At 44.0% G+C, this 25,199-nt stretch overlaps 1 protein-coding gene across 1 annotated transcript in view; it reads right to left on the bottom strand.

Annotated features, from left to right (window-relative positions):
- LOC115776288 (scavenger receptor cysteine-rich type 1 protein M130-like) overlaps window positions 1-25,199 on the bottom strand; it is a 216,784-nt gene that overhangs the window by 151,375 nt on the left and 40,210 nt on the right. The window contains exons 8-11 of the mRNA XM_030723904.1: window positions 24,472-24,777; window positions 16,664-16,954; window positions 15,994-16,299; window positions 15,634-15,915 (exon numbers count right to left, since the gene is read on the bottom strand). Coding sequence (XP_030579764.1) covers window positions 15,634-15,915; window positions 15,994-16,299; window positions 16,664-16,954; window positions 24,472-24,777 — 1,185 coding nt within the window. The remainder of the gene's footprint in view (window positions 1-15,633; window positions 15,916-15,993; window positions 16,300-16,663; window positions 16,955-24,471; window positions 24,778-25,199) is intronic.

The following is a 25,199-nucleotide window of genomic DNA, read 5'->3' as shown; positions in this document are numbered from 1 at the left end:
GTCCTAAAAGCTCCCTGAAAAGCCTTCAGCTGATCCAAAATGCTGCAGCTAGAGTACTGACAGGGACTAGAAAGAGAGAGCAGATTTCTCTCATATTGGCTTCTCTTCATTGGCTCCATGTTAAATCTAGAATAGAATTTAATATCCTTCTCCTCACCTACAAGGTCTTGAATAATCAGGCACCATCTTATCTCAAAGACCTCATAGTACCATATCACCCCAATAGAGCACTTCGCTCTCAGACTGCTGGCTTACTTGTGGTTTCTCGGATACTTAAGAGTAGAATGGGAGGCAGAGCCTTCAGCTTTCAGGCACCTCTTCTGTGGAACCAGCTCCCAGCTTGGATTCAGGAGACAGACACCCTCTCTATTTTTAAGATAAGGCTTAAAACTTCCCTTTATGATAAAGCTTATAGTTAGGGCTGGATCAGGTGACCCTGAACCATCCCTTAGTTATGCTGCTATAGGCCTAGTCTGCTGGGGGGTTCCCATAATGCACTGTCTCTTCTCATTCACCTTATTTACTTTGTTTATACTCCACTCTGCATTTAATCATTAATTGATATTAATCTCTGGCTCTCTTCCACAGCATGTCTTTCTCTCCCCTCAGCCCAACCGGTCACGGCAGATGACCCCCCCCCTCCCTGAGCCTGGTTCTGCTGGAGGTTTCTTCCTGTTAAAAGGGAGTTTTACCTTTCCACTGTCACCAAGTGCTGCTCATAGGGGGTCGTTTTGACTGTTGGGTTTTCTCTGTATTATTGTAGGGTCTTTACCCACAATACAAAGCACCTTGAGGCGACAGTTTGTTGTGATTTGGCGCTATATAAATAAAATTGAATTGAATTGAATTGAATTGAATTGAAATTAAAGAGTACCAGGTAAGGAGATCTGTTGCACTAACACTAGTAACATCCACAGACCATATTTTGTGTTTGAAATTCAACATTTCCATAGATATCTTTCTCCTCTTATTTTTGTCTTTTTGTAATGGAACTGTTTATATTTAGGCTGTTATGCTTTGGTAGAGGTCTGTACTCTTTTAGTTGTCATAAATATTTTTTTCTTGATGTGTCTGCAGGATGAGCAGGAGGATGACCAACTGCAGCTGGAAACCATGGCGATCTTTGTCACTGGGAGAGAGGATCCTTTCCATCCACCCAAAGACATCAAGATAATCCTCGATGGAACACAGGTCCTGGATGATGTGCCTTCTGTTGCAACAGCTGTTGCCATGTTCTATGGGCTCATATATGCACTCAACCTAAAATATCCCAAAAATCTGCAGTACACTCTTGAATTCTTTCAAAAAATCCTGATGGAGCTTGGTGGAAAAAATATGTCCTCAAAGGTTTATAGGCTGAGTACCCAACTTCACAGCTGTTAAATTTGACTTAGTCACTTGATTTTACTTTTCCATTGGTTCTTCTACAGTACATTCAAGACATTCATTTACCTTTTATGAGGTTCGCATTCGCAGATTTAAATTGCACGATGACCTGAGTTTAGAGACATCGTCACTGTGCTGAAAAACTGAAGAGCAATTGGATTTGCAGTGTTTGTTTTTCAGACCATGAAAGGGGCTGGACCTTCCCCACCCATATGTTTGAAAGTTATGGAACTGATGATAATTCCTTTTGGAGTAGCTCTCACTTTATTATTTTTCATAACATATTTTATGTTGACCATTTTGAAGAGGGGGCAACTGCTGATTTTGTTTTAGGAAGACAAGGACAATATGTACCCATTATATGTTAACTAAAACTGCAGACATATTTTAATTGTTTTTTTTTCCCTCTGAATTTATAATGCAAAGCATTTTTGTTCAAAATGCCTGTTAATGTTTACATATATTTGAAAATGTATAATGTTGTGGATGTTCACTGAACCATAAATGTTTATGTAAAGAAATGTTTTGTATTTAAATCAAAATTTTAATAAATAAAAGTTTCTGAAATGCTTATTTGATTCTTAATATACATTATGAACAACTTATAACATTATTCAAGCCAACTTAAAAAGAAATAATATGCTCAAACATTTCAACATGGTTTACATCAGCTTAAAATTTTCAGGTTAGATTTAGTAGAATATTTACATTAAGTAATATAGTCAATGTATTTATTTCAATTTAGAACAATTTGAAAGAATTGGTTCTCTTCACCTTTATAAATTAGTTTACATGAATTTAAAAATTTTAGGTTACACTAAAAGTTTTATTTACATTTGGTCAATGCAAAAATATTAGGTGTTTCAGTGTAATAATACTGCCTAAGGGAAGCATGTATAATGTAAATAGAATTGGTCCTAACACAGAACCCTGTGGAACTCCATAATTAACCTTAGTGTGTGATGAAGACTCCCCATTTACATGAACAAATTGGAGTCTATTAGATAGATATGATTCAAACCACTGCAGTGCAGTACCTTTTTTTTTTGGTGCGCATGCGCGGAAATGTGCATGCTGCCCGTTACAGCGCTCCGTTTGTGTTTATCGATTTTTGTTCTTTTCTTTTCTTTAACATTGTGATATTTATTTATATAGATAGGGTAACTTAGTGAACCCATGCCCTCTCGAAACATGAGAGCAGAGAGGGTTTTGGTCTGTTTTTTCGTCGTGAAAGTGCTTCTTTCACTTTCCTGGTCCGCCGTTGCTCAGCAACATGTCCGCTTGCTCAGCAACTTTGGAGACGGACACACCGAGGATGCAGAGGAGGAACACAACAGCGCACAGGAAAAGCAAGGGCCAAGCGTCGGAGACTTATGGAGAAGACGGGATATAAGCCGCGTCTCCCCTCTCTCATCATGGGCAACGTAAGATCGCTGGCTAACAAGATGGACGAGCTTACAGCGTTAGTCAGGAGTCAGAGAGAGTATCGGGAATGCAGCCTAATGTGCTTTTCAGAGACATGGCTACACCAGGATATTCCAGATGACAACGTTTCCATTGATGGTTTTCAAACTATTCGAGCTGACCGGAGCTACACTGAGAGCGGTAAGCGCAGAGGAGGAGGGCTAGCTGTTCTAGTTAATAACCGCTGGTGTAACCCTGGCCACATTACCATCAAGGAACGTGTGGGTTGCCCGGATATTGAGCTGTTGGACTGAGGCCATATTATTTACCAAGGGAGTTCTCCCATGTTATTATTGTGGCTGTTTACGTCCCCCCCTCTGCCAACCCGACGTCGGCGTGTGACGTCATTCACTCAACATTAGCGTGTTTACAAACTCAACACCCAACTGCCCTTATTGCAATTTCAGGTGACTTCAATCATGTCACCATGGAAAAGACACTCTCAAACTTCACCCAGTACGTGAACTGTCCCACCAGAGAGGAGAGAACACTGGACCTGCTGTATGCTAATGTTAAGGATGCATACAGCTGCTCCCCCCTCCCCCCTCAAGGGAGGTCAGACCACAACTTGGTGAAGCTCAGCTCCCGCTATGTGCCACTGGTGAAAAGTCAGCCTGTGACCACACGGTCAATTAAGGGATGGTCTGACGACACTTATGAAGCACTGCAGGACTGCTTTGAGGTGACAGACTGGCCGGCACTCTGTGAGCCTCATGGAGAGGACATCGACAGGCTCACAGAATGCATCACAGACTACATTAACTTCTGTGAGGACACCATTGTTCCTACCAGGATTGTAGAATGCTACCCAAACAACAAGCCGTGGGTAACAAAGGACATTAAAGCACTTCTCAACAATAAGAAGAAGGCCTTCAGGGCTGGCAACAGGGAGGAGGTGAGAACGATCCAGAGGGAACTCAAAACAACAATTAGGGAGGCTAAAAACAATTATAGGAGGAAGCTGGAGCTGAAACTCCAGCAGAACAACATGAGGGAGGTATGGAGTGGAATAAGAACCATCACTGGTTTCAGGACCAGCAACAACAGGGGAATGGAGGGCAGTGTAGACAGGGCCAATGAGCTAAATCTGTTCTTTAACAGGTTTGACACTGCAGGCTCTGTCATCCCTCGTCCAGACAGCTCTGCTGCCGGTCTCCAGAAGTCCACTCCACCCCCACCCACCCCCACACTTCACAATAGCCTGCTTCCTTTCTGTGATGGCCCTCTTGACGTCTCCACCCCTCCCCCACCCGCCACCTCTACAGTTAGTCTCACTGCTGACCAGGTGAGAAGACAACTTAGGAGACTCCACAAAAACAAGGCTGCAGGCCCTGACGGGGTCTCCCCCAGGGTGCTTAAAGCCTGTGCCACCCAGCTTTGTGGAGTACTGCACCATGTCTTCAATATGAGCCTGGATCTTCAGAGGGTCCCTGTGATGTGGAAGACATCTTGCATCGTTCCGGTCCCGAAGATGACGCGACCCATTGACGTCAAGGATTACAGGCCAGTGGCACTGACTTCCCACATAATGAAGACCATGGAGAGGCTCGTCCTGGATCAGCTCCGGCCCATGGTCCAGTCATTTCTGGACCCCCTCCAATTCGCCTACCAGCCCCGCCTGGGAGTTGAGGACGCCATTATCTACCTGATAAACCGAGTCTATGCTCACCTAGATAAGCTGGCCAGCACTGTGAGGGTCATGTTCTTTGACTTCTCAAGTGCATTCAACACCATTCAGCCTGCTCTTCTGGGTGATAAGTTGACAGCGATGCAGGTAGATGTCCCCCTTGTGTCCTGGATTGTTGACTACCTGACTGGCAGACCACAGTATGTACGGCTGCAGCACTGTGTGTCTGACAGAGTAGTTAGCAACACTGGAGCCCCACAAGGGACTGTCCTCTCTCCCTTCCTCTTCACCCTCTACACCACAGACTTCAGCTACTGCTCAGAGACCTGCCATCTTCAGAAGTTTTCTGATGACTCTGCAATAGTTGGATGTATCAGCAGGGGTGATGAGGATGAGTACAGGAGGACAGTGAAGGACTTTGTCACATGGTGCAAGCGGAACCATCTAGAGCTCAATGTGACAAAGACAAAGGAACTGGTGGTGGACTTGAGGAAAGACAAGGCACTGGTGGCCCCTATGTCCATCGGAGGGGTCAGTGTGGACACCGTTGAGGACTACAAATACCTGGGAGTACACATTGACAACAAACTGGACTGGGCTAAGAACACTGATGCCCTATACAGGAAGGGCCAAAGTCGCCTCTATTTTCTGAGACGCCTGAGGTCCTTCAACATCTGCCGGACTATGCTCAGGATCTTCTATGAGTCTGTGGTGGTGAGTGCCATCCTCTATGCTGTTGCATGCTGGGGCAGCAGACTGAGGGCGGCAGACGCCAACAGACTCAATAAACTGATCCACAAAGCCAGTGATGTGGTGGGAGTGGAGCTGGATTCGCTTATGGCAGTGTCGGAGAGGAGGATGCTGTCTAAGCTGCAGGCCATTATGAACAATGGCTCCCACCCACTCTACAACACAGTGATGGGACACAGGAGCACATTCAGTGCAAGACTCATCCCACCAAAATGCACCACAGAGCGCCACAGGTGGTCATTTCTACCTGTGGCCATCAGACTCTATAACTCCTCCCTTAATAGGTGACATTGTGGTTCATCAGTGTCATTCACTTATCAGTATTCAATTGTACATAAAATTGTTTAAATTTCCATATACATTGTACATACACTTATACATTGTACAAAAAAGGACTGTGCATATATATATATATAATGAAACCTATTTAAAATTTTTGCACTCACAATTTTCATATGTGTATAGATTTAGATGTGTATATAGTCAAAATATCTCTTTAGTCTTTATACTTTTATGCCTTTAGTGTATGTTATTGTGTTTTAGGTTTACTCGTTTAAATGAAACGGTTGCAGCTGTAACAATAGTAATTTCCCTTTGGGATCAATAAAGTATTCTGATTCTGATTCTGATTCTATAGTATGCTCTAATCTCTGTAATAAAATGTTGTGGTCAACAGTATCAAAGCTGCACTGAGGTCCAACAGGACAAGAACAGAGATGAGTCCACTGTCAGAGGCTCTAAGAAGATCATTGGTAACCTTCACTAATGCTGTTTCTGTACTGTGATGAATTCTGAAACCTGACTGAAACTCTTCAAATAAACCGTTCCTCTGCAGATGATCAGTTGGCTGTTTTACAACTACTCTTTCAAGAATCTTTGAGAGAAAAGGAAGGTTGGAGATTGGCCTATAATTAGCTAAGACAGCTGGGTCAAGTGATGGCTTTTTAAGCAGAGGTTTAATTACAGCCACCTTGAAGGTCTGTGGTACATAGCCAACTAATAAAGACTGATTGATCATTTTTAAGATTGAAGCATCAATAATTGGAAAGACTTCTTTGAACAGTCTAGTAGGAATGGGATCTAATAAACATGTTGCTGATTTGGAGGAAGTAACTATTGAAGTTAACTCTGAAAGATCAACTGGAGCAAAAGAGTCTAAACAAATACCAGCAGTGCTGAAAGCAGCCGAACATGAAGATAAATCTTTGAGATGGTTATGAATAATTTTTTCTCTAATGTCTAAAATTTTATTTGTAAAGAAATCCATGAAGTCACTACTAGTTAAAGTGAAAGGAATACTCGGCTCTACAGAGCTCTGACTCTTTGTCAGCCTGGCTACAGTGCTGAAAACAAACCTGGGGTTGTTCTTATTTTCTTCAATTAATGATGAATAGTAAGATGTCCTAGCTTTACGGAGGGCTTTCTTATAGAGCAACAAACTCTTTTTCCAGGCTAAATGAGCATCTTCTAATTTAGTGAGACACCATTCCCTCTCCAGCTTTCGGGTTATCTGCTTTAAGCTGTGCGTTTGTGAATTATATTTGTGAATTGAGTCAGGCACTTCTGATTTGAAGCTTTCCTTTTCAGAGGAGCCACAGTATCCAAAGTTATACGCAGTGAGGATGTAAAACTATTGACGAGATAATCGACCTCACTGGGAGCAGAGTTTAGGTAGCTGCTCTGCACTGTGTTGGCACTGAAGAGCATAACAATGAAGGAATTAGATCCTTAAACTTAGTTACAGCACTTTCAGAAAGACTTCTACTGTAATAAAACTTATTCCCCACTGCTGTGTAATCCATTAAAGTAAATGTAAATGTTACTAAGAAATGATCAGACAGGAGGGGGCTTTCAGGGAATACTGTTAAGTCTTCAGTTTCTATGCCATATGTTAGGACAAGATCCAGAGTATGATTAAAGTGGTGGGTGGGCTCCTTTACATTTTGAGAGAAGCCAATTGAATCTAACAATAGATTAAATGCAGTGTTGAGGCTGTCATTCTCAGCATCTACATGGATGTTGAAATCACCCACTATAATTATTTTATCTGAACTGAGCACTAAATCAGATAAAAAGTCTGAGAAATCAGACAGAAACTCTGAGTAAGGTGGACGATAGATAATAACAAATAAAACAGGTTTTTGATTTTCCCAATTAGGATGGACAAGACTAAGAGTCAGGCTTTCAAAAGAATGAAAACTTTGTCTGGGTCTTTGATTAATTAATAAGCTGGAATTGAAGATTGCAGCTAATCCTCCTCCTCGACCTGTGCTTCGAGCATTCTGACAGTTACTGTGACTCGGGGGTGTTGATTCATTTAAACTAACATATTCATCCTGCTGTAACCAGGTTTCTGTAAGGCAGAATAAATCAATACGTTGATCAATTATTAAATCATTTACTATCAGGGACTTGGAAGAGAGAGACCTAATGTTTAATAATCCACATTTAATTGTTTTATTCTTTGGTGCAGTTGATGAAGCTGTTTTATTTATTGTTTTTGAATTTGTATGCTTAAATATTTTTTTGCTGATTTTAGCTTTGTTTTTTGGTGGTCTGGGAGCAGGCACCGACTCTATGGGGATGGGGTTTTGGGGGGATGGCAGGAGGAGAGAAGCTGCAGAGATGCACTGTTTGGTAAGGTTTAATGCTGAAGGTGATTTCTGGCATGGGGAAAAATGTATTCCCGCATCCTGGGTGTGTACACCAAATGAGTGAGGAGATTTGGGGTGGAACTTATATGATTAGGTAATTTTTGAAGCTTGCGAAGATAATATTAGAAAACCAGCTCACGCAATGTTTTGAATGTTCACCTTGTTCAATAAATATTTACTCTTGTTTTGATAAAAATATTGTGTATTGATACCAATAGGTATCAAAAGGGGGAATGTTAGATATCTATATCATCTGATATTGGTATTTTACTATATCATTTATTAGTACCTATATTAATCTGAATTAATGGTCACATTATGTATTATTTGTCACCTATATTGTTGCTCACACACTGGAACACTGCATGCTTTAGGTGAGTGGAAAGGACTGAGGCCTGCTTAGCCCAGGGCCTTGGGTTTTTTCCACTAGTAGAACTGCATTCATTCATATTTAGAGGCTCACCTTTGTACACAGTGCACTTTTGACACAGTATTGCCAGTGTGAAGGTCAAGTAGGTAGTGCTCCGGTGGGAGGTGTTTTCACATGGGAAAGTTGGTTGTTTTGGCAGCCCCCAGAGAACAAGTCATGGAGCCATTGCATGAGGATCAAACTAGTATGGTACATAGTGAATTGGGAGCATCCTTCTATGCCCACTGGTCCTGATAACAGCAGGGGGAGGTGTGAGTTTGGGCAATAAAAGGCAATAAAAGTGGTAAAGTTGGGAGGGAGCGCACTTTTTGCTCTTCCTCTATCACCTTTGCAGCGGCTCCAAGGCTCTCACTCCCGGGAGGGCTTTTTGCTTTCTTGTACTCTGTTTAACTCTGGACTTCTACTTTTTCTTTCTCCTCTTCTTACTCACTTTTTTCACTCATTACTTTCTTCCACTCTTTTGTACTTTACTTCTCCCTTCTTACTTTTTAACTTCACTCACTTACAGTCCTTTCCTCTCTTCCTACTCTTTTTGTTCCTGCATCTTTCTGTGTGTGTGTGTGTGTGTGTGTGTGTATTTCTCAGTCTCAACTATGTTACTGTCTGTGTTTTGGTCTTGGTCTGTGTTTTGTGTAACTAAGATGTCTAATAAACAGCCTGCACTGGAACATGTTCATCCCAGTGATTTAGTGGAAACTTTGGATTCAGTGGGGTTGGACTTTTCGGCCAAAAGGAACATGGAGACCTTTAAAAATGTTACCGACAGTACAGTTCAAACTACTGCATAGAGTATATTGGTCACCATGTAGGGCAAACCTTATACAATCACCTAAATGCTGTCGATGCCAGACTGAGACGGACACACTGATCCACATGCTATGGAACTGCCCCGAAGCACAGGATTTCTGGAAAGTAGTTTACAAATGTGTCAAATCAATTATACAAAAGGAAATTCAGTTCTCTCCAAAATTATTCATCTTTCCTTAAACATTTGAACATTATTCCACTCTTATCAGGAACTGTTTAGTCAAGGACAGCTGGAAGGCTCCACAGTATCCTGGACTTCTCGCCTCAGCTGGCTCCCCCTGCCCCGCGCTACCCTGTTGCTTTTCCATGCATTTATGCTGTATGTGCTTACTATGCAGAGGTTTTTCAACCTCATACTGTGCCCCTGATTATGGGGCAAAATGTCAGATGATTTTTTTTCCCTCACCTATCCTATTGTTTTTTCACTTTGCTTTCCCTCCCTGCTACGGTAGCGCCTGTATAACGGCTGCAGGACCGCAGACACCTGCCTCCCCCTGTTTGTTCTGTTGTTTGCATTCTTCTTTGATGGGTCTTATGAACGTACTTTTTGTTGTATACTTGTGTACAGTGATAATAAATCTAAATTTGCCATCCAACACCGCTGAATGGGTCCAGACTGCATTAATGTTGGGGTGTGAACTAATTATCACCTCTATTCCACCCATTACTTTATGGTATAACCAACTAGGAAGGCTAGCTGCACTGGAATGCCTTTCATACAGATTACTAAACAAAACAGAGATTTTCCTCCTTAAATTTGACCCGTACATACTCAGACTGCGGGGGCCAAACTAAGGGTCATGGTGGTGGAGACATGAGGTCTCAGTGGGGTTTGATCTGGCAGCGATGGGTGGGCAATGCCCTGTGCCCCATCTAAACAAAACTGGCCAACCTGTCCCATTAATTTTTGAAGTATGTGAATAGGGCCCCCCACTTTTTTTCCTTTTTTAAAATTATTATTTAAGAAGAAGAAGAAGAAAGAAGAAACAGCCTTTATTGTCCCACAGAGGGGAAATTTGGGTGTAACAGCAGCCGCAGTTATTATAAATATAAATAAAGATATAATAATTCACACTATTAAGAAAAGAATATATATAAAATCAACAAACAATATTAACCTTAATACTACTAATAATAATAACACTATATACAATGTGCATGATGTGCCGGACTATTTACAGTATATTATTATTATTATTATTATATATTATCCTACATTGTGTAGGCTATTGTGGTTTTTGTTGGGAGCAGTGATGGTTATAAAGTCTTACAGCTGCTGGGAGGAAGGATCTGCGGTAACGCTCCTTTGTGCATTTAGGATGCAGCAGTCTGTCACTGAAGGAGCTCTCCAGCTCAGCAACAGTTTCATGCATGGGATGGGAGACCTTGTCCATCAGTGATGTTATTTTGGTCAGAGTCCTTCTGTCTCCCACCACCTGCACTGAGTCGAGAGGACATCCTAGGACAGAGCTGGCTTTCCTGATGAGCTTGTCTATCCTCTTCCTCTCAGTTGTAGACAAGCTGCTGCTCCAACATACTGCTGCATAGAAGATGGCTGATGCCACCACAGAGTCATAGAAGGTCTTCAGGAGTGTCCCCTGCACTCCAAAAGACCTCAGCCTTCTCAGCAGGTAGAGTCTGCTCTGACCCTTCCTGTAGAGCGCATCAGTGTTATGAGTCCAGTCCAGTTTATTGTTTAGGTGAACACCCAGGTACTTATAAGAGTCCACTATCTCAATGTCCACTCCCTGGATGTTCACCGGTGTCCGTGTGGTGGGTCTGCGCCTGCGGAAATCCACCACCAGCTCCTTGGTTTTAGCGGCGTTGATCAGGAGGTGGTTCCGCTGGCACCAGTCCACAAAGTCCTGAGTCCACTGTCTGTACTCTGAGTCATCCTCACCTGTGATGAGGCCAACTATGGCAGAGTCGTCAGAGAACTTCTGCAGATGGCAGCATGGGGAGTTGATGGAGAAGTCTGCAGTGTAGAGGGTGAAGAGGAACGGTGCCAGCACAGTTCCCTGTGGGGCCCCCGTACTGCAGACCAGCCTGTCAGAGACACAGCCCTGTGTCCTCACGTACTGTGGGCGGTCAGTGAGGTAGTCCAGTATCCACTCGGAGATGTGGTGGTCCACTCCTGACAGTTCCAGCTTGTCTCTCAGAAGTCCTGGCTGGATGGTGTTAAAAGCACTGGAGAAATCAAAGAACATGATCCTCACAGTGCTTCCAGGCTTCTCCAGGTGGGTCAGAGCTCGGTGCAGGAGGTAGATGATGGCGTCATCCACCCCGATGCCAGGCCGGTAGGCGAACTGCAGCGGGTCCAACGAAGACGACACCATGAGGCGTAGATGGTTGAGGACCAGCCTCTCGAGGGTCTTCATTAGATGCGATGTCAGGGCTACCGGCCTGTAGCTGCTAAGATCCTTTGGATGTTTGGTCTTTGGTACCGGTACCACACAGGAGGTCTTCCACAGTTGTGGTACTTTCCCCAGCTTCAAGCTCAGGTTGAACATGTATCCCATGATGCCACACAGCTGATCTGCGCAGCACCTCAGAAGCCTGGAGCTGATGCCGTCTGGACCAGCAGCCTTTCGCACCTTGATCTTACGTAGCTCCTTCCTCACATGATGAGTTGAGAGGGACAAGATGGAGGTGGGGGATGGGGGTTGTGAGATGGAGTCCTCAGAAGTGAAGGGGGTGGGTGATGGCTGAGAGCTGAGAGGTGTGAGGTCCCAAGAAGAAGAAAGGTTGGCAGTCATTAAAGATGGTGGGGCTGACAGCAGGGGGGACTGGGCTGGGGGAGGGGTGGGTGGCTGGTCAAACCTGTTAAAGAACTGGTTCAGGTTGTTAACCCACTCTAAGTCTCCCACAACCCTAGGGCTTGGTTTGTGGCCTGAAATTGAGTTCAAACTCCTCCAAACCCCACTGATGTTGCTTTGCTGTAGCTGGTCCTCCATCTTCTTCCTGTAGATGTTTTTTCCATCCCTGATTTTCCTTCTCAGATCCTTCTGCACGGCTCTCAGCTCCTCCTTATTTCCTGATCTAAAGGCTCTCTTCTTCTCCTTCAGGAGAGCCTTTATTTCAGAGTTGATCCAGGGTTTGTTGTTTGAAAAACACCGTACCCTCCTGGTGGGCACAGTGTTTTCCACGCAGAAATTGATGTAATCAGTGATGCAGTCCGTGATGCTGTCGATGTCCTCCCCATGAGGGGCACAAAGCTCTTCCCACACAGTGGAGCTAAAGCAGTCTCTCAGAGCTTCTTCAGTCTCCTCAGACCATTTCTTCACTGTGTGTGTCACAACTGGTTCTCTGTGTACCAAGGGTTTGTACACAGGCTGGAGATGAACCAGGTTGTGATCTGAGCCCCCCAGGGGAGGCAGAGGTGATGAGCTGTATGCCTCCTTGATGTTGGCATACAGTAGATCCAGTGTGTTGGTATTCCTGGTGTGGCAGGTGACATACTGGGTGAAGGTGGGGAGAGTGGAGGACAGGGAGACGTGGTTAAAGTCCCCTGAGATCAGAAAGAGGGCCTGTGGGTGCTGTGTTTGGAGTCTGCTGGTAGTAGCATGGAGGACATCGCAGGCTGCAGCAGCGTTAGCAGAGGGCGGCACATACACAGTTATCACAATAACATGTGAAAACTCCCGAGGAAGATAGTGCGGTCTCATACCAACAGCGAGCAGTTCAATGTCCTTACTGCAGAGCGTCTCTTTGATGGTTAGATGTCTGGAGTTGCACCATCTATCGTTTACAAACACAGCCAGACCCCCGCCCCTCTTCTTACCACTCTCCTTGGTTCTGTCGGCACGGATCAAATGAAAGCCGTCCATGTTTATGTGTGAGTCCGGGGTTAGCTCGGTTAGCCACGTCTCCGTCAGGCACATGAGGCTGCTCTCCCGGTAGCTCCTTTGATGTCGCGTTAGCGCCGCCAGCTCGTCCACTTTGTTGGGAAGAGATCTCACGTTTCCCATGATGATGGACGGGATGACGGGCCTGTACCTTCTCCCCTGGCAACGACGACCTATGCCCGCACGTCTCCCGCGTCTCTTCCTTCTCAGTTCGCGGGGAATATCGAGTCGTTCAGCAGGAGTAGGCACAGCGGAGCGCCCGATGGAGATCAGCTGGTCCCGAGAGTAAACAATAGGAGCGTGGCCACTCTCGCAGTCTCCAAACATAAACACCATAAAAAGGGTAAATAAAAACAAAGTTTTCCAGAAAAAAGTCTGCTCCATCATGAGGAAAAAGAGCAGAAGATACAGAAACACAAAAACACATCTAATACTAAACAAAATGAGAAAAAACACGGAATTAGTGCGGAGCTGCTGAAACTGGCTGCCTGCTCGCGCGGCGCCGGAAGTGGAAATTATTATTATTATTTTTTTTATTAATTTTATTACTATTATTATTATTTATTTATTTATTTCAGATCCTCAGAGTTCAGTTTGTTCTCATTTCTAATGTTTCTGTGTTCTGATGTTTTAAACCACACGGAGCTGATGTTAATCTGCTGCACTGAAGCTGGAGCTGCATCTACTGCTCGGCACTCCAATTTATTCCTCAGTTATTTATGAGATAAATATTTTTCTGAATATTTTTCAATTTTCGAGATACATATTTTTGAGATAAGAGTTTATTGGGAGTTTAAGTTTATTGGATTTTTCTTTATGTTGCTCCTTGTTGATGTCTCATGATGTTCATGTGTGTCCTTAATGTTATACACATTTAGCACATAATGCTGCCATCTTGTGAACAGTTGGTTGTTGAATACAATTTATTTTTAATGGTATAATTTGAGGTCTTATTACACAATAACTACTGTTGCACCTGACAAAGTATGAAAAACTAAACTAATGAAAACTAAACTAAAACCAAGTGTTAAACAAAAAATAAAAACCAATTAAAATGAGCCAAACCCACTAAAAGTGAAGTGAAATTAACTGAATTAGAGAAAAAAAGTTACAACAAAATCAAACTGAACTACAATGTAAAATCCAAAACTATTATAACCCTTCTGGGAAAGAGTCTGATTTATCGTTGAATAGCCCACATTAACAGGTTCAATAAAGGAACATGTTTGAGTTAAAAAAATCCAAAAAAGCTCAATTACTGAGTCAACTTTTTTACTCAATTAAAAGTGAAAGTACAGGCTCTGAAATGTACTCAAAGTAAGAAACTAAAAGTAGCTCTTTTTATTTTGTGCAAAGCTAACTGAACCTTGATCTATATCAATACAGCAATAAAATTATTACACAGGAATACAAAAGTTATTCTAGTCTAAATTCTAATCCTAATGAATGCACTCAGCTTGAATCTGTCATTTAGGACATGAACAGTGGAAAGAAATTTATTAGCAGCTCTGTCTTCTGTCACCTACATTGTAGAGGGTGATTCTGCCTCCACACCTAAACACAAACAGCCGGTTTCCCAGTCATGGATTAAGCATGGTCCTAGACTAAAAGGAAAAAGTCAATGAACACCACAATCGGAAAAAGCATTTAGTCCAGGATTAGACATAATCCCTGTACGGGAAACTGAGCCAAAAAGTATAATCAGGGGTTAAAGTGGATTCTGCAGGTTTGAAATTACCTGCAGCATGTTACTCCCTTTATGCTCCTCTTCTGTAGAGCTAGCTAAATCTTGAAGTACCACGACCACAACTTACAAACATCTGCACTTGGTCCGGCCCACTGCAACCCCAGAGAACAGCACAATAAATGATGCATAAATTATCTGGGTTTTGCCTCTTTCATCTCTTTTCTATGCGATAACCTGCGGTGATGGAGGAGATACAGTATGATCGGCTTTTATGTGTTATTGTTCCTCCATTTAGGCTCAGATTGGTTTAATGTTTGAAGGGACAGTGATGGGGAATAAATCTTCGCCCGGGTGCGTTAATCCTAAAATAAGTTTTGAAATTGTAAGGAGTAGAAAGTACAGATATTTGTGTAAAAATGTAGGGAGTAAAAGTAAAAAGTAGTCAGAATAATAAATACTGTATTTGTACTTCATTTCTTCCCACCTCTGCATCTGAGTGGCTGAAAGTTATGGCCAGTGGGTCACTGGTATCTGTTATAATGGCAGTTATAGAAGCTGCTGCTGGAAAGCATCAGCTAAGAAAGCTGGTGGATGTGTCAACCTGGTGCATTAATTAACTAATCAAACATGATGACACAGATGGGCAGCACGGTGGTGCAGTGGTTAGCACTGCTGCCTCACAGTTAGAATAACATCTGGAAGGTCTGGGTTCGATTCCGGGTACTCCGGTTTCCTCCCACATTCCAAAGACATGCACTTACTGGGGTTCGGTTAATTGGCTACACTAAATTGCCCATAGGTGTGAATGAAAGCGTGAAAGGTTGTTTGTCTCTCTGTGTTGGCCCTGGCGACCTGTTCAGGGTGTACCCTGCCTCTCGCCCTATGACAGCTGGGATGGGCTCCAGCCCCCCCGCAACCCTGAACAGGACTCGTGGAAGCGAATGGATGGATGATGACACAGATTATGTCACTAATGGGCTTACCTGAACAGGTGAAATCCAGGATGAAAGGAGAATAATCTGATGTTGCACACTCCATCAGAGCAGATCCAGAATCAACACAGTCTGGTTTAATCTTCCACACAAATGTGGAGTTTTGCAGTCTCAATCCAAAGGTAAGAGCAGAGCCACAGTCCAGATGTTCACAAGCAACAGCTGCTGCCTTCAGGGTCCAGTCAATGTAATCCACTGGTCTCCATTCCACCAGACGTTTCAACTCCAGTATACCTGCACACCGACTGGCTCCTCCCACCAGCCTGACAGGCTCTGAACAGAAAGCAGAGAGTCATCAGTAACAGAATAAAGTGAGTTTGAACCAAATCAAAGCTGCAGCTCGTCTTCTACCTGAGCAGGTGAGTCCAACAGCTTTGCCAGGTGAGCAGCTGGTTCTAGCTGAGCCTGAGCTTCTACAGTCCAGGAGAGCAGACTCATGGCCTCTACACTGGAACTCTCTGCTCCACACCGGAGCCTCCACTTCTCCATAGAGCGCCCCCTGGAGGACCGAAGGAGGCCCACAGCCAAGCTCCCTACAGACCACCTCTGCATCCTGCTGGTCAAAGTCAGCTTCACACACTGAGGACCAGCTCTGGTTGGACTTCACCTCCAGTCTGCCTGAACACAGACTGGAACCATTCAGCAGCCTGACAGAGTCTGGAGAGATCAGAGAAGATCACACAGAGAGATCAGAGAAGATCACACAGCGAGATCAGAGAAGATCACACAGAGAGATCAGAGAAGATCACACAGAGAGATCAGACAAGATCATCATCTGCAGATTTCTTTATTCTGTTCCTTCAAGACTAATTAACCAGAATAAAACCCAATGATATAACCATGTTCATTTAAATAGCTGCTTAGGGTGAGGAGAAACTGCTGATCAGAGCAGATGAAAGTTGTGGCCAGTAGGTCATTGGTGTCTGTTATAGTGGCAGATAAAGAAGCTGGAGCTGGAAACCATCAGCTAAGAAAGCTGGTGCTTCAATGTCAAACATGATTGTGTCACAAATGGGCTCACCTGAACAGTTGAGATCCACAATTAGAACAGAATCATGTAATAATGTTGCACACGCCATCAGACTAGATCCAGACTGAACACAGTCTGGATTAATCTTCCACACAGATGTGTGGGTCTGCACTCTCCATTTGAAAGTAAGAACAGAGCCACAATCCAGATGTGCACAGACAACAGCTGCTGCCTTCATGGTCCAGTCAGAGTAGTCCACTTGTCTCCATAATCCCCGATGTTTCACCTCCAGTGTTCCTGCACAGCGACTGGCTCCTCCCACCAGCCTGACATCATCAAACTCTGAACAGAAAGCAGAGAGTCATCAGTAAAGAAATGAATTTACAAAGATTAAAGTCAGACTTTCCCACTGATGCAGAGTCTTTATTTTTCTCAGAGGTCTCTGTTTACCTGCTGAATTGTGTTTCCCTTCAGCTCGGACTCCTGAAGAGAAAATCAAGGAAACCATCAGCATGAAGCAGGACTTTGATCGAAGCTCAGCCCAAGAAGAACAAACTCTTTGAGGTTCTGCTGTCAAACATTTTCTAGCAGCACAGAAACAGCTGAGTAAATTCATTCAGTGCTGGCAGGGATGAAGAAAGACGACCCAAGCTTAGAAGAAAGAGGAGAAAGGCAGGTGGAGTAAACTACACCCTCTGATAGAATACAAATCCTCGTACCTGAGCACATCTGAACTGCAAGCTTTAACTTCATGCACGTGCCAGATCAATGAGTGCAAACTACATGTGTGGAATGAACAGTGCATTTTAAATGGTCCTGAGTGGAATTAATAATACGTTAAATCAGCAGGAGCAATGCAGTCAGACAGAATCATGAATCTGAGAATCTGTCATTTTATTTTCTAGCACATCAGAGTAAAACCGCAGCACAATAACCTTTCTTTGAGTCTAAAGAAGTACACATGCTTTCTGAGCACATTCACATCCATCCAGGGGGAGGGAATTGGCCCCCGTGTGAGACCTCCAAACATCCAGAAGAGGGCGCTCTCAGCATGTTTTCAGCTGTGCTACTTGAATTGATTTCCCTGCAGTGAATCTGAGAGATTAGAGTCGCCTTCTCCTCTGTGTTATATGGCTGCATCACCTCCATCACTCACAGTCAGAGGTCGATGTTGGCTTAAAGAAAAAATGTTACTTTCCTTTGATCATCAGATATGAGTGTGTGTGTGTGTGTGTGTGTGTGTGTGTGTGTGTGTGTGTGTGTGTGTGTGTGTGTGTGTGTGTGTGTTTGTGTGTGTGTGTGTGTGTGTGTGTGTGTGTGTCTGTGATGTTACTGTGTGGGTCTGTTATTCTAAGCAGAGGTTATCCAAAGTGCTTTAAAGCCAAAAGATCAGATAAATAAGATGCAAATAATGGCATCACAGCTGGGATAGGCTCCACCCCCCCCCCCCCCCTCGACCCTGAACAGGATGAGCGGAAGCGAATGGATGGATGGATAAAGAAATATAAAATTAATAGGCAGCAGTTTAAATGAGTATTTAACAAAGCGTATAAATGGGTGATATAAAGCTGTGGGAAACACTGCAAACCAGCTCAACCAAAATAAAACAGTTATTGTTTCTGTAGAAACAGAAGTCAGTTAACCTATTAAAAACATAGCCTGGTACAGTAAAATTAATATTGTTCATATACAAAAAGTCAGTAAGATATTGAACAAGTCACACTAAGAAACTGAGAAAAAAAAACCTGTGATGTCAGTGACAAAATGAATGTTTGGAAATGAGAGATGGAGGAATTCCACATGTCCAAGATCCATAAAGGAGTCCCACTCAGACCCATTATCAGCAGTATAAACTCGGTCAACATTTCCAAGCACCTCACCACCATCTTGTAGGTAACACATCCCATCACAATGAAAACTCCAAGATTTTACGAAAAAATTCCGTAATCTTACACTGAATCCCGATGAAACCACGGTGTCCTTTGATGCAGCTTCACTTTTCACTTGCATAACCACAACTGAGGCTGTAATGGAAAATTTGTTTTTCAGCTCTAATAAGCTCTGTGTACCTCTTTGGTATGTAATTGTAATTTTCTAGTACAAAGACCAAGTGTGCAAAGATGAGGAAACAAACTTCTTTGTAGGCTGTGTCCGAGGCCACAACGCACTTATTATCAGGCTGATGCTACATGGTGGTGGGAACTTGAACTCCCCACAGCTAACAGAACAAGACTGTATCAACACAATGAGCACAAAGGAACTGTGGTTATTTTATGCTCATTGACTGTTCGTTGACTGTTCACCGCTGAAATCTTAATTGATAAAGAACTCAGAGTGGAGAGCGGGTGAGACCAACTTGATTTTCTGACTGTACTATAATTTTAAGGACAAATATTAAATTAAAATTTGAAATTGTTCTGTGTTTGGTAAGAGGGTCCACCATTCAGAGAAAAGTTCTGTAAACACAGCTGATCTGGGATCAACACTGTTGACTTGGGCTGATCGCCACCAGCAGACGCAAATTGACATATTTAATTTGGGCTGATCGCTGTGGGCACACACAAACTAAGGCTGGTTTGCGCTGATTGCGCAGACGCAGGTTAACAGCATTGTGGGTTACATAAGTGATGACTTACTGGGGCCGAATCACAAATAGGCATTGATGTGTTTGAAAATCTAGAGAGTGGCTCTCTGAGATTAAAGTGAATACCGCCAGGAACTAAATGGGGAACTCAAAATCCAAAACAGAAAAGCCGGCACAAATGAAGTATAACCAAAACAGTCCAAATGTGCAATTTATGAAGAACAAACATGGTGAGGAAATTTTGCAGCAATTTAATGTGTGGGTAAAAGAACATGGGTTTCCAGAAGAAGGGTCCTTTAGTATAAGGAAATTAAATGCACTAAAACAATCACTAGAAAAAAGAGAAAGTGAAGACAGAAAAAGTCAAACAATTGAAGAAAAAAAAGAAGTTTGTTCCTTTTCATGCAGAATGGAAAGCTTTTTTTTGTGGCTGGATGAAGCAAAACTCAGGGAGAGAAAGTGTGGACGGGTCAAGAAATGTTACTAATCAAGTGTCTCAGTGTGTCAAAAGCAGGGTAGACCTGGACCTGGATCAAAACAACAGACCAACACAACCAACATCATGTTATCCAGTATCAGACCGGGGAGAACCCAACGCAGCTTCACCTCCACCTTACTCTGACCTTAGAAAACAAGCATCACTGCTAACCAACCTCCCCCAGCCTACACGAGAGATTGCTGGAGCAACTGCACCACCTCTGTCCCCTCATGTCACCAGATCGGGAACAGAATTTAATCCAGGAATGAGTGAACAGGCTATCAGTTTGGATGACAGCATTACGACCGTGCCCATGATTGAAGTTATGGGTACAGATGGAAATATAGCTTTGGTTTACCGACCGTGGCCTGAAAATGATATGAGAGAAGCCGCAGAACACCTTCCAGACCCCAAAGAGGACAGCGAGGACTTTGTGGCCCAGTTCTGTTCCTTTCTTGTGGAGTTTAAACCAACAACAGCAGAGATAAAAAGACTGATCATTTTAAAATGGGGACAAAGCGTCTGGTCAAGCGTCAGCAACGGCTGGCCGGATAACAATGTCGCCCCAAACTTAACTGGGGGACGAGCAGCATATGCCAACGCCATAACTGTGACAACTTCACTACTGCATGGCCATGGAGATTAAACCTTTCCAAGGTATCTGCCTGTGTTCAGCAGGACAATGAGACAGTGGATTATCTAAACCGTCTGATGGAAAAACATTCAAAACACAGCGGTTTGGACACCCCGGCGGCAGGATGGAGACACGCACCCCAAATCACAAACTGGGAAGTACATCTCAGAGATCGCTTTGTGAAAGGACTAAGACCTGAAGTGCAAACGTATGTACACAAACACTGTGTGCAGTGGGACTTGGCAAGACTGTCTGAGGTTGAGAGATTTGCCATTCATGGAGAAAAAATGGCAAAGGAAGAAATGGAGCGAGATAACAAGAGGAAAGTCAAAACTGAAGGAAAACTCCAGTTGGCACAAACACGGAGCACTGCAGGACGTGGGAGAGGCCGTGGGAGAGGCAGAGAGGAGCTGGAGGGAAAGAAGTTGGGGTGGGGGGGTAGAAAGAGCCGTGTTCAGTGCGGAGCTACAGGAGCTACTGCCCTGAAAAGCAGGAAACTGGGGCTGACGGACTCGGGGCGGAGGCTGAGAAAGGGAAGGGTACCCAGACATCGCATCAAAACGTAAAGGATGAAAACAAGATACACACACACACACACACACGCGCACACACACACACACACACACACACACACACACAGACGCACAGACGCGCACACACACACACACACACACTCACACACACACACAGACGCACACACACACACACACACACACACACACACACACACACAGACGCACACACGCGAACACACACACACACACACACACACGCACACACACGCGCACACACACACACGCACACACACACACACACACACACACACACACAGACGCACACACGCGAACACACACACACACACCCACACACACCCGCACACACACACGCACACACACACACACACACACACACACACACACACGCACACACACGCACACACACACACACACACACACACACACATCTGATTACAGGGCAGCAGACTCATTACATGTAACAGCACATGTGTGTGAGGGAGCTGATGAGCAGTTTGAGATAGAGTGGTACAGAGAGAGGCAGAACACTGAGAGAACGAATAGACAGTGTGTTTTGGACTAAAGATAGATGTGCAGCTAAAATTATTCTCACAGATGAACAAAACAGCATCATGACAGCATTCCACATGTTTCTCTTTCCAAAGCTGAACAAGATGATCGGCAAGATTTGGGGCCGTGGCTAAAACGAGTGCAACAGTTCAAACAATGGGAAGAAACTGACATTCCAGGAGTAAAACACTGCAATGGGGTGTTTGAGAAGCACCTGACAGCAGTAGTTTGTGTTATGAGGACTGTGCAGCTGCTAACAAAAACTTGTCTTTATGTCCAGCAGGTGGAACCATCCCAGCTGACCCCAGACTCTCCAGAACTGCGTGATATCCCGGAGCACTTGTGGGCAACCAGTAAATATGATGTGGGGGAAATGAAAGGTGCCCCCCCTTTGGTGGTGACTCCTAAGTCTGACTTCAGACCATGTAAGCATGAGTATCCATTAAAGCCAGAAGCTGTTAAGGGTATTACTCCTGTGTTCAACTCTTTAGTGAAGGCAGGAGTGATCATCCCCTGTGAGGACAGCCCAGTGCGCACACCAATATTTCCTGTAAAAAAAATAAGGGACAAAGGGCAGCCTGAAGAATGGAGCTTTGTGCAAGATCTTCAAGCAGTGAATGCAGCAATACATGCCAGGGCACCTGAAGTTCCCAACCCCCACACCATATTGGCACAAGTTCCACCAGAAAGCAAATACTTTTCTGTGATTGATCTGGCTAATGTGTTTTTCAGTATAAAGGTTCATCCTGCCAGTCAGCTTTGGTTTGCTTTCTCTTTCCAAGGGAAAAGTTATACTTGGACACGTTGCCCCATGGGCCTGAATGAGGCCCCCACAGTTTTCAACAGTGCACTGAAAGAAAACCTGTCAGGTTCCACAGGGTTCCACATTGTTGCAATATGTTGATGATTTGCTGATCTATTCCCCTTCTAAGCAGGCCTGCGAGACAGACACAAGAGAGTTGTTAAAATACCGCACTGAAAACGGTCACAAGGTGAGCCTCTCCAAATTACAGTGGGCTTCGGAGAAGGTCGCCTATCTGGGACACGTGATCTCATCAGACGGTCAGTCCCTCTCCACAAAAAGGATTGCAGCGATTCAATCCATCCCAAAACCACAAACAAAGAAACAAATGATGAGTTTTCTTGGCATGACGTCATATTGCTGTCAGTGGATACTCTGCGCGAGAGGCTCCACTGTCAGCAATGATACATGGGAGGGGACTGACTGCACATGACAGACTAGACTGGACTGAAGATGCTGCCAAAGCTTTCATGACTTAAAACTGACCCTGCAGACTGCTCCGACTTTAGGATTACTAAATCCTGATAAACCATCCACCCACACAGTGTCATGGTCCTGAGCCACGTGCCCAGTGTTTTGTGTTTAGCTGTTTTCACTGAGTTTTGTTATTTCCTAGTTACGCTAAAACCATTCAGTTTCAATTCCGTGTTATTTATATAGTGCCAAATCACAAAAGTCGCCTCAAGGCACTTTGTATTGTGGGTAAAGACCCTACAATAATACAGAGAAAACCCAACAGTCAAAACGACCCCCTATGAGCAGCACTTGGTGACAGTGGGAAGGAAAAACTCCTTTTTAACAGGAAGAAACCTCCATCAGAACCAGGCTCAGGGGGGGGGGGTCATCTGCTGAGGGGGGGCTGAGGGGAGACAGGACAAAAGAAGAGAGAGCCAGAGATTAATGACTAATGATTAAAATTAAATAGATGTTGATTTGTTTGTCTCGATTCTTGATGTGGAAACTTTAATAGAAGTAAAAGTTGTCAAAAATCTGTGACATGGTTTTAATATCTTATGTTTCTGACTAATGTTTGTTAGATGCGTCAAAGGAACTGTGAGGATGAATTTAAGATAAAATTAACAGTTGGAGTTTTAAGCATTTATTTTGCTCTGTTCAAATCAAACATTCATGAAATGAGATATTACTGAGGTAAGTAAAACTTTATTATTATTGTGTATCTGTTGAGTTTCAATACCCCATACTCCTGAAACATCCCCCACAGGACACCCACATGAACATGTTTGAATGTCTTCTCCAACTCCACAAAACACATGTGGACTGGTCGGCCAAACTCCCATGTAGCCTTTAATATTCTCAGGAGGATAAAGAGATGGTCCAGTGCTCCACAACCAGGATGAAACCTGCATCGTTCCTCTAGAATCTGAGGTTCAACTAACAGATGGAATCTCCTGTCTAGGACCTTCTGAGGGAGGACTGTGATGTCCCTGAAGCTGGAAGATACTCTGCAGTCAACTTTCATGAAGATATGAGTGACCACCCCACTCTGCCAATTCAGAGGACAGTGCCTCTGAACTGGCAGTGGTAATCTTACAGGAGTGTGACCCACCAAGACTGGCCCCCAGAGAGTTGAGACTGACACCTATTTCTTGAAGTTATACTATCAACTCATCTGCTGGATGGCTTCCATGACACACTGGATCCATCTCTACTCTACTCCCCTTTCTTTGTTTATATAGCACTATTGCAGGTCATTCATGCCCTGTCTGCAATACTCTACAGATATCTGACTCTGGATCTTTCTGATATATATTTAATGCCCTCACCACTGTGATCATTTTCTTTTCTATCTTTTCTTTCCTCTGACTCCAACCACATGAGGCAGATGGCATCACTGACACACACTGTAGTTTAGATCCAGATGAAGAAAATTATTTTGATTGGATTGACAGGCTTACCTGTGCACTGGAGATTTATCATGGTGAGTGATACTTTCAGTGTTGCACACTCCAGTAGACTAGATCCAGATGTAACACAGTCAGAGCTTGCTGTCAATATAAAGACACTAGGGGACTCGCTCCATCTTACAGAAACAGCAGAGCCACAATCCAGATGTTCACAGACAACAGCTGCTTCCTTAATGGTCCAGTCAGAGCCCTCCACTGGTGTCCATTCTCCCAGATGTTTCACCTCCAGTGTACCTGCACAGCGGCTGGCTCCTCCCACCAATCTGACAGGCTCTGAGCAGAAAGCAGAGAGTCATCAGTAACAGAATAAAGTGAGTTTGAACCAAATCAAAGCTGCAGCTCCTCTTCTACCTGAGCAGGTGAGTCCAACAGCTTTGCCAGGTGAGCAGCTGCTTCTAGCTGAGCCTGAGCTTCTACAGTCCAGGAGAGCAGACTCATGGCCTCCACACTGGAACTCTCTGCTCCACACCGGAGCCTCCACTTCTCCATAGAGCGCCCCCTGGAGGACCGAAGGAGGCCCACAGCCAAGCTCCCTACAGACCACCTCTGCATCCTGCTGGTCAAAGTCAGCTTCACACATTGAGGACCAGCTCTGGTTAGACTTCACCTCCAGTCTGCCTGAACACAGACTGGAACCATTCAGCAGCCTGACAGAGTCTGGAGAGATCAGAGAAGGTCACACAGAGAGATCAGAGAAGATCACACAGAGAGATCAGAGAAGATCACAAAGAGAGATCAGAGAAGATCACACAGAGAGATCAGAGAAGATCACACAGAGAGATCAGAGAAGATCACACAGAGAGATCAGAGAAGATCACACAGAGAGATCAGAGAAGATCACACAGAGAGATCAGAGAAGATCACATAGAGAGATCAGAGAAGATCACACAGAGAGATCAGAGAAGATCACACAGAGAGATCATCATCTGGAGATTTCTCTATTCTCACTAATTTAGCAGATGTTGAAAAGAGTTTGTTGCTCTATAAAAAAGCCCTCCGTAAAGCTAGGACATCTTACTGCTCATCATTAATTGAAGAAAATAAGAAGAACCCCAGGTTTGTTTTCAGCACTGTAGCCA

This window comes from Archocentrus centrarchus, unplaced genomic scaffold, assembly GCF_007364275.1.
Source record: "Archocentrus centrarchus isolate MPI-CPG fArcCen1 unplaced genomic scaffold, fArcCen1 scaffold_30_ctg1, whole genome shotgun sequence".
NCBI lineage: Eukaryota > Metazoa > Chordata > Actinopteri > Cichliformes > Cichlidae > Archocentrus > Archocentrus centrarchus.
The sequence above is the reverse complement of the archived record's forward strand: the minus strand, read 5'-3'. Positions and strand labels throughout refer to the sequence as shown.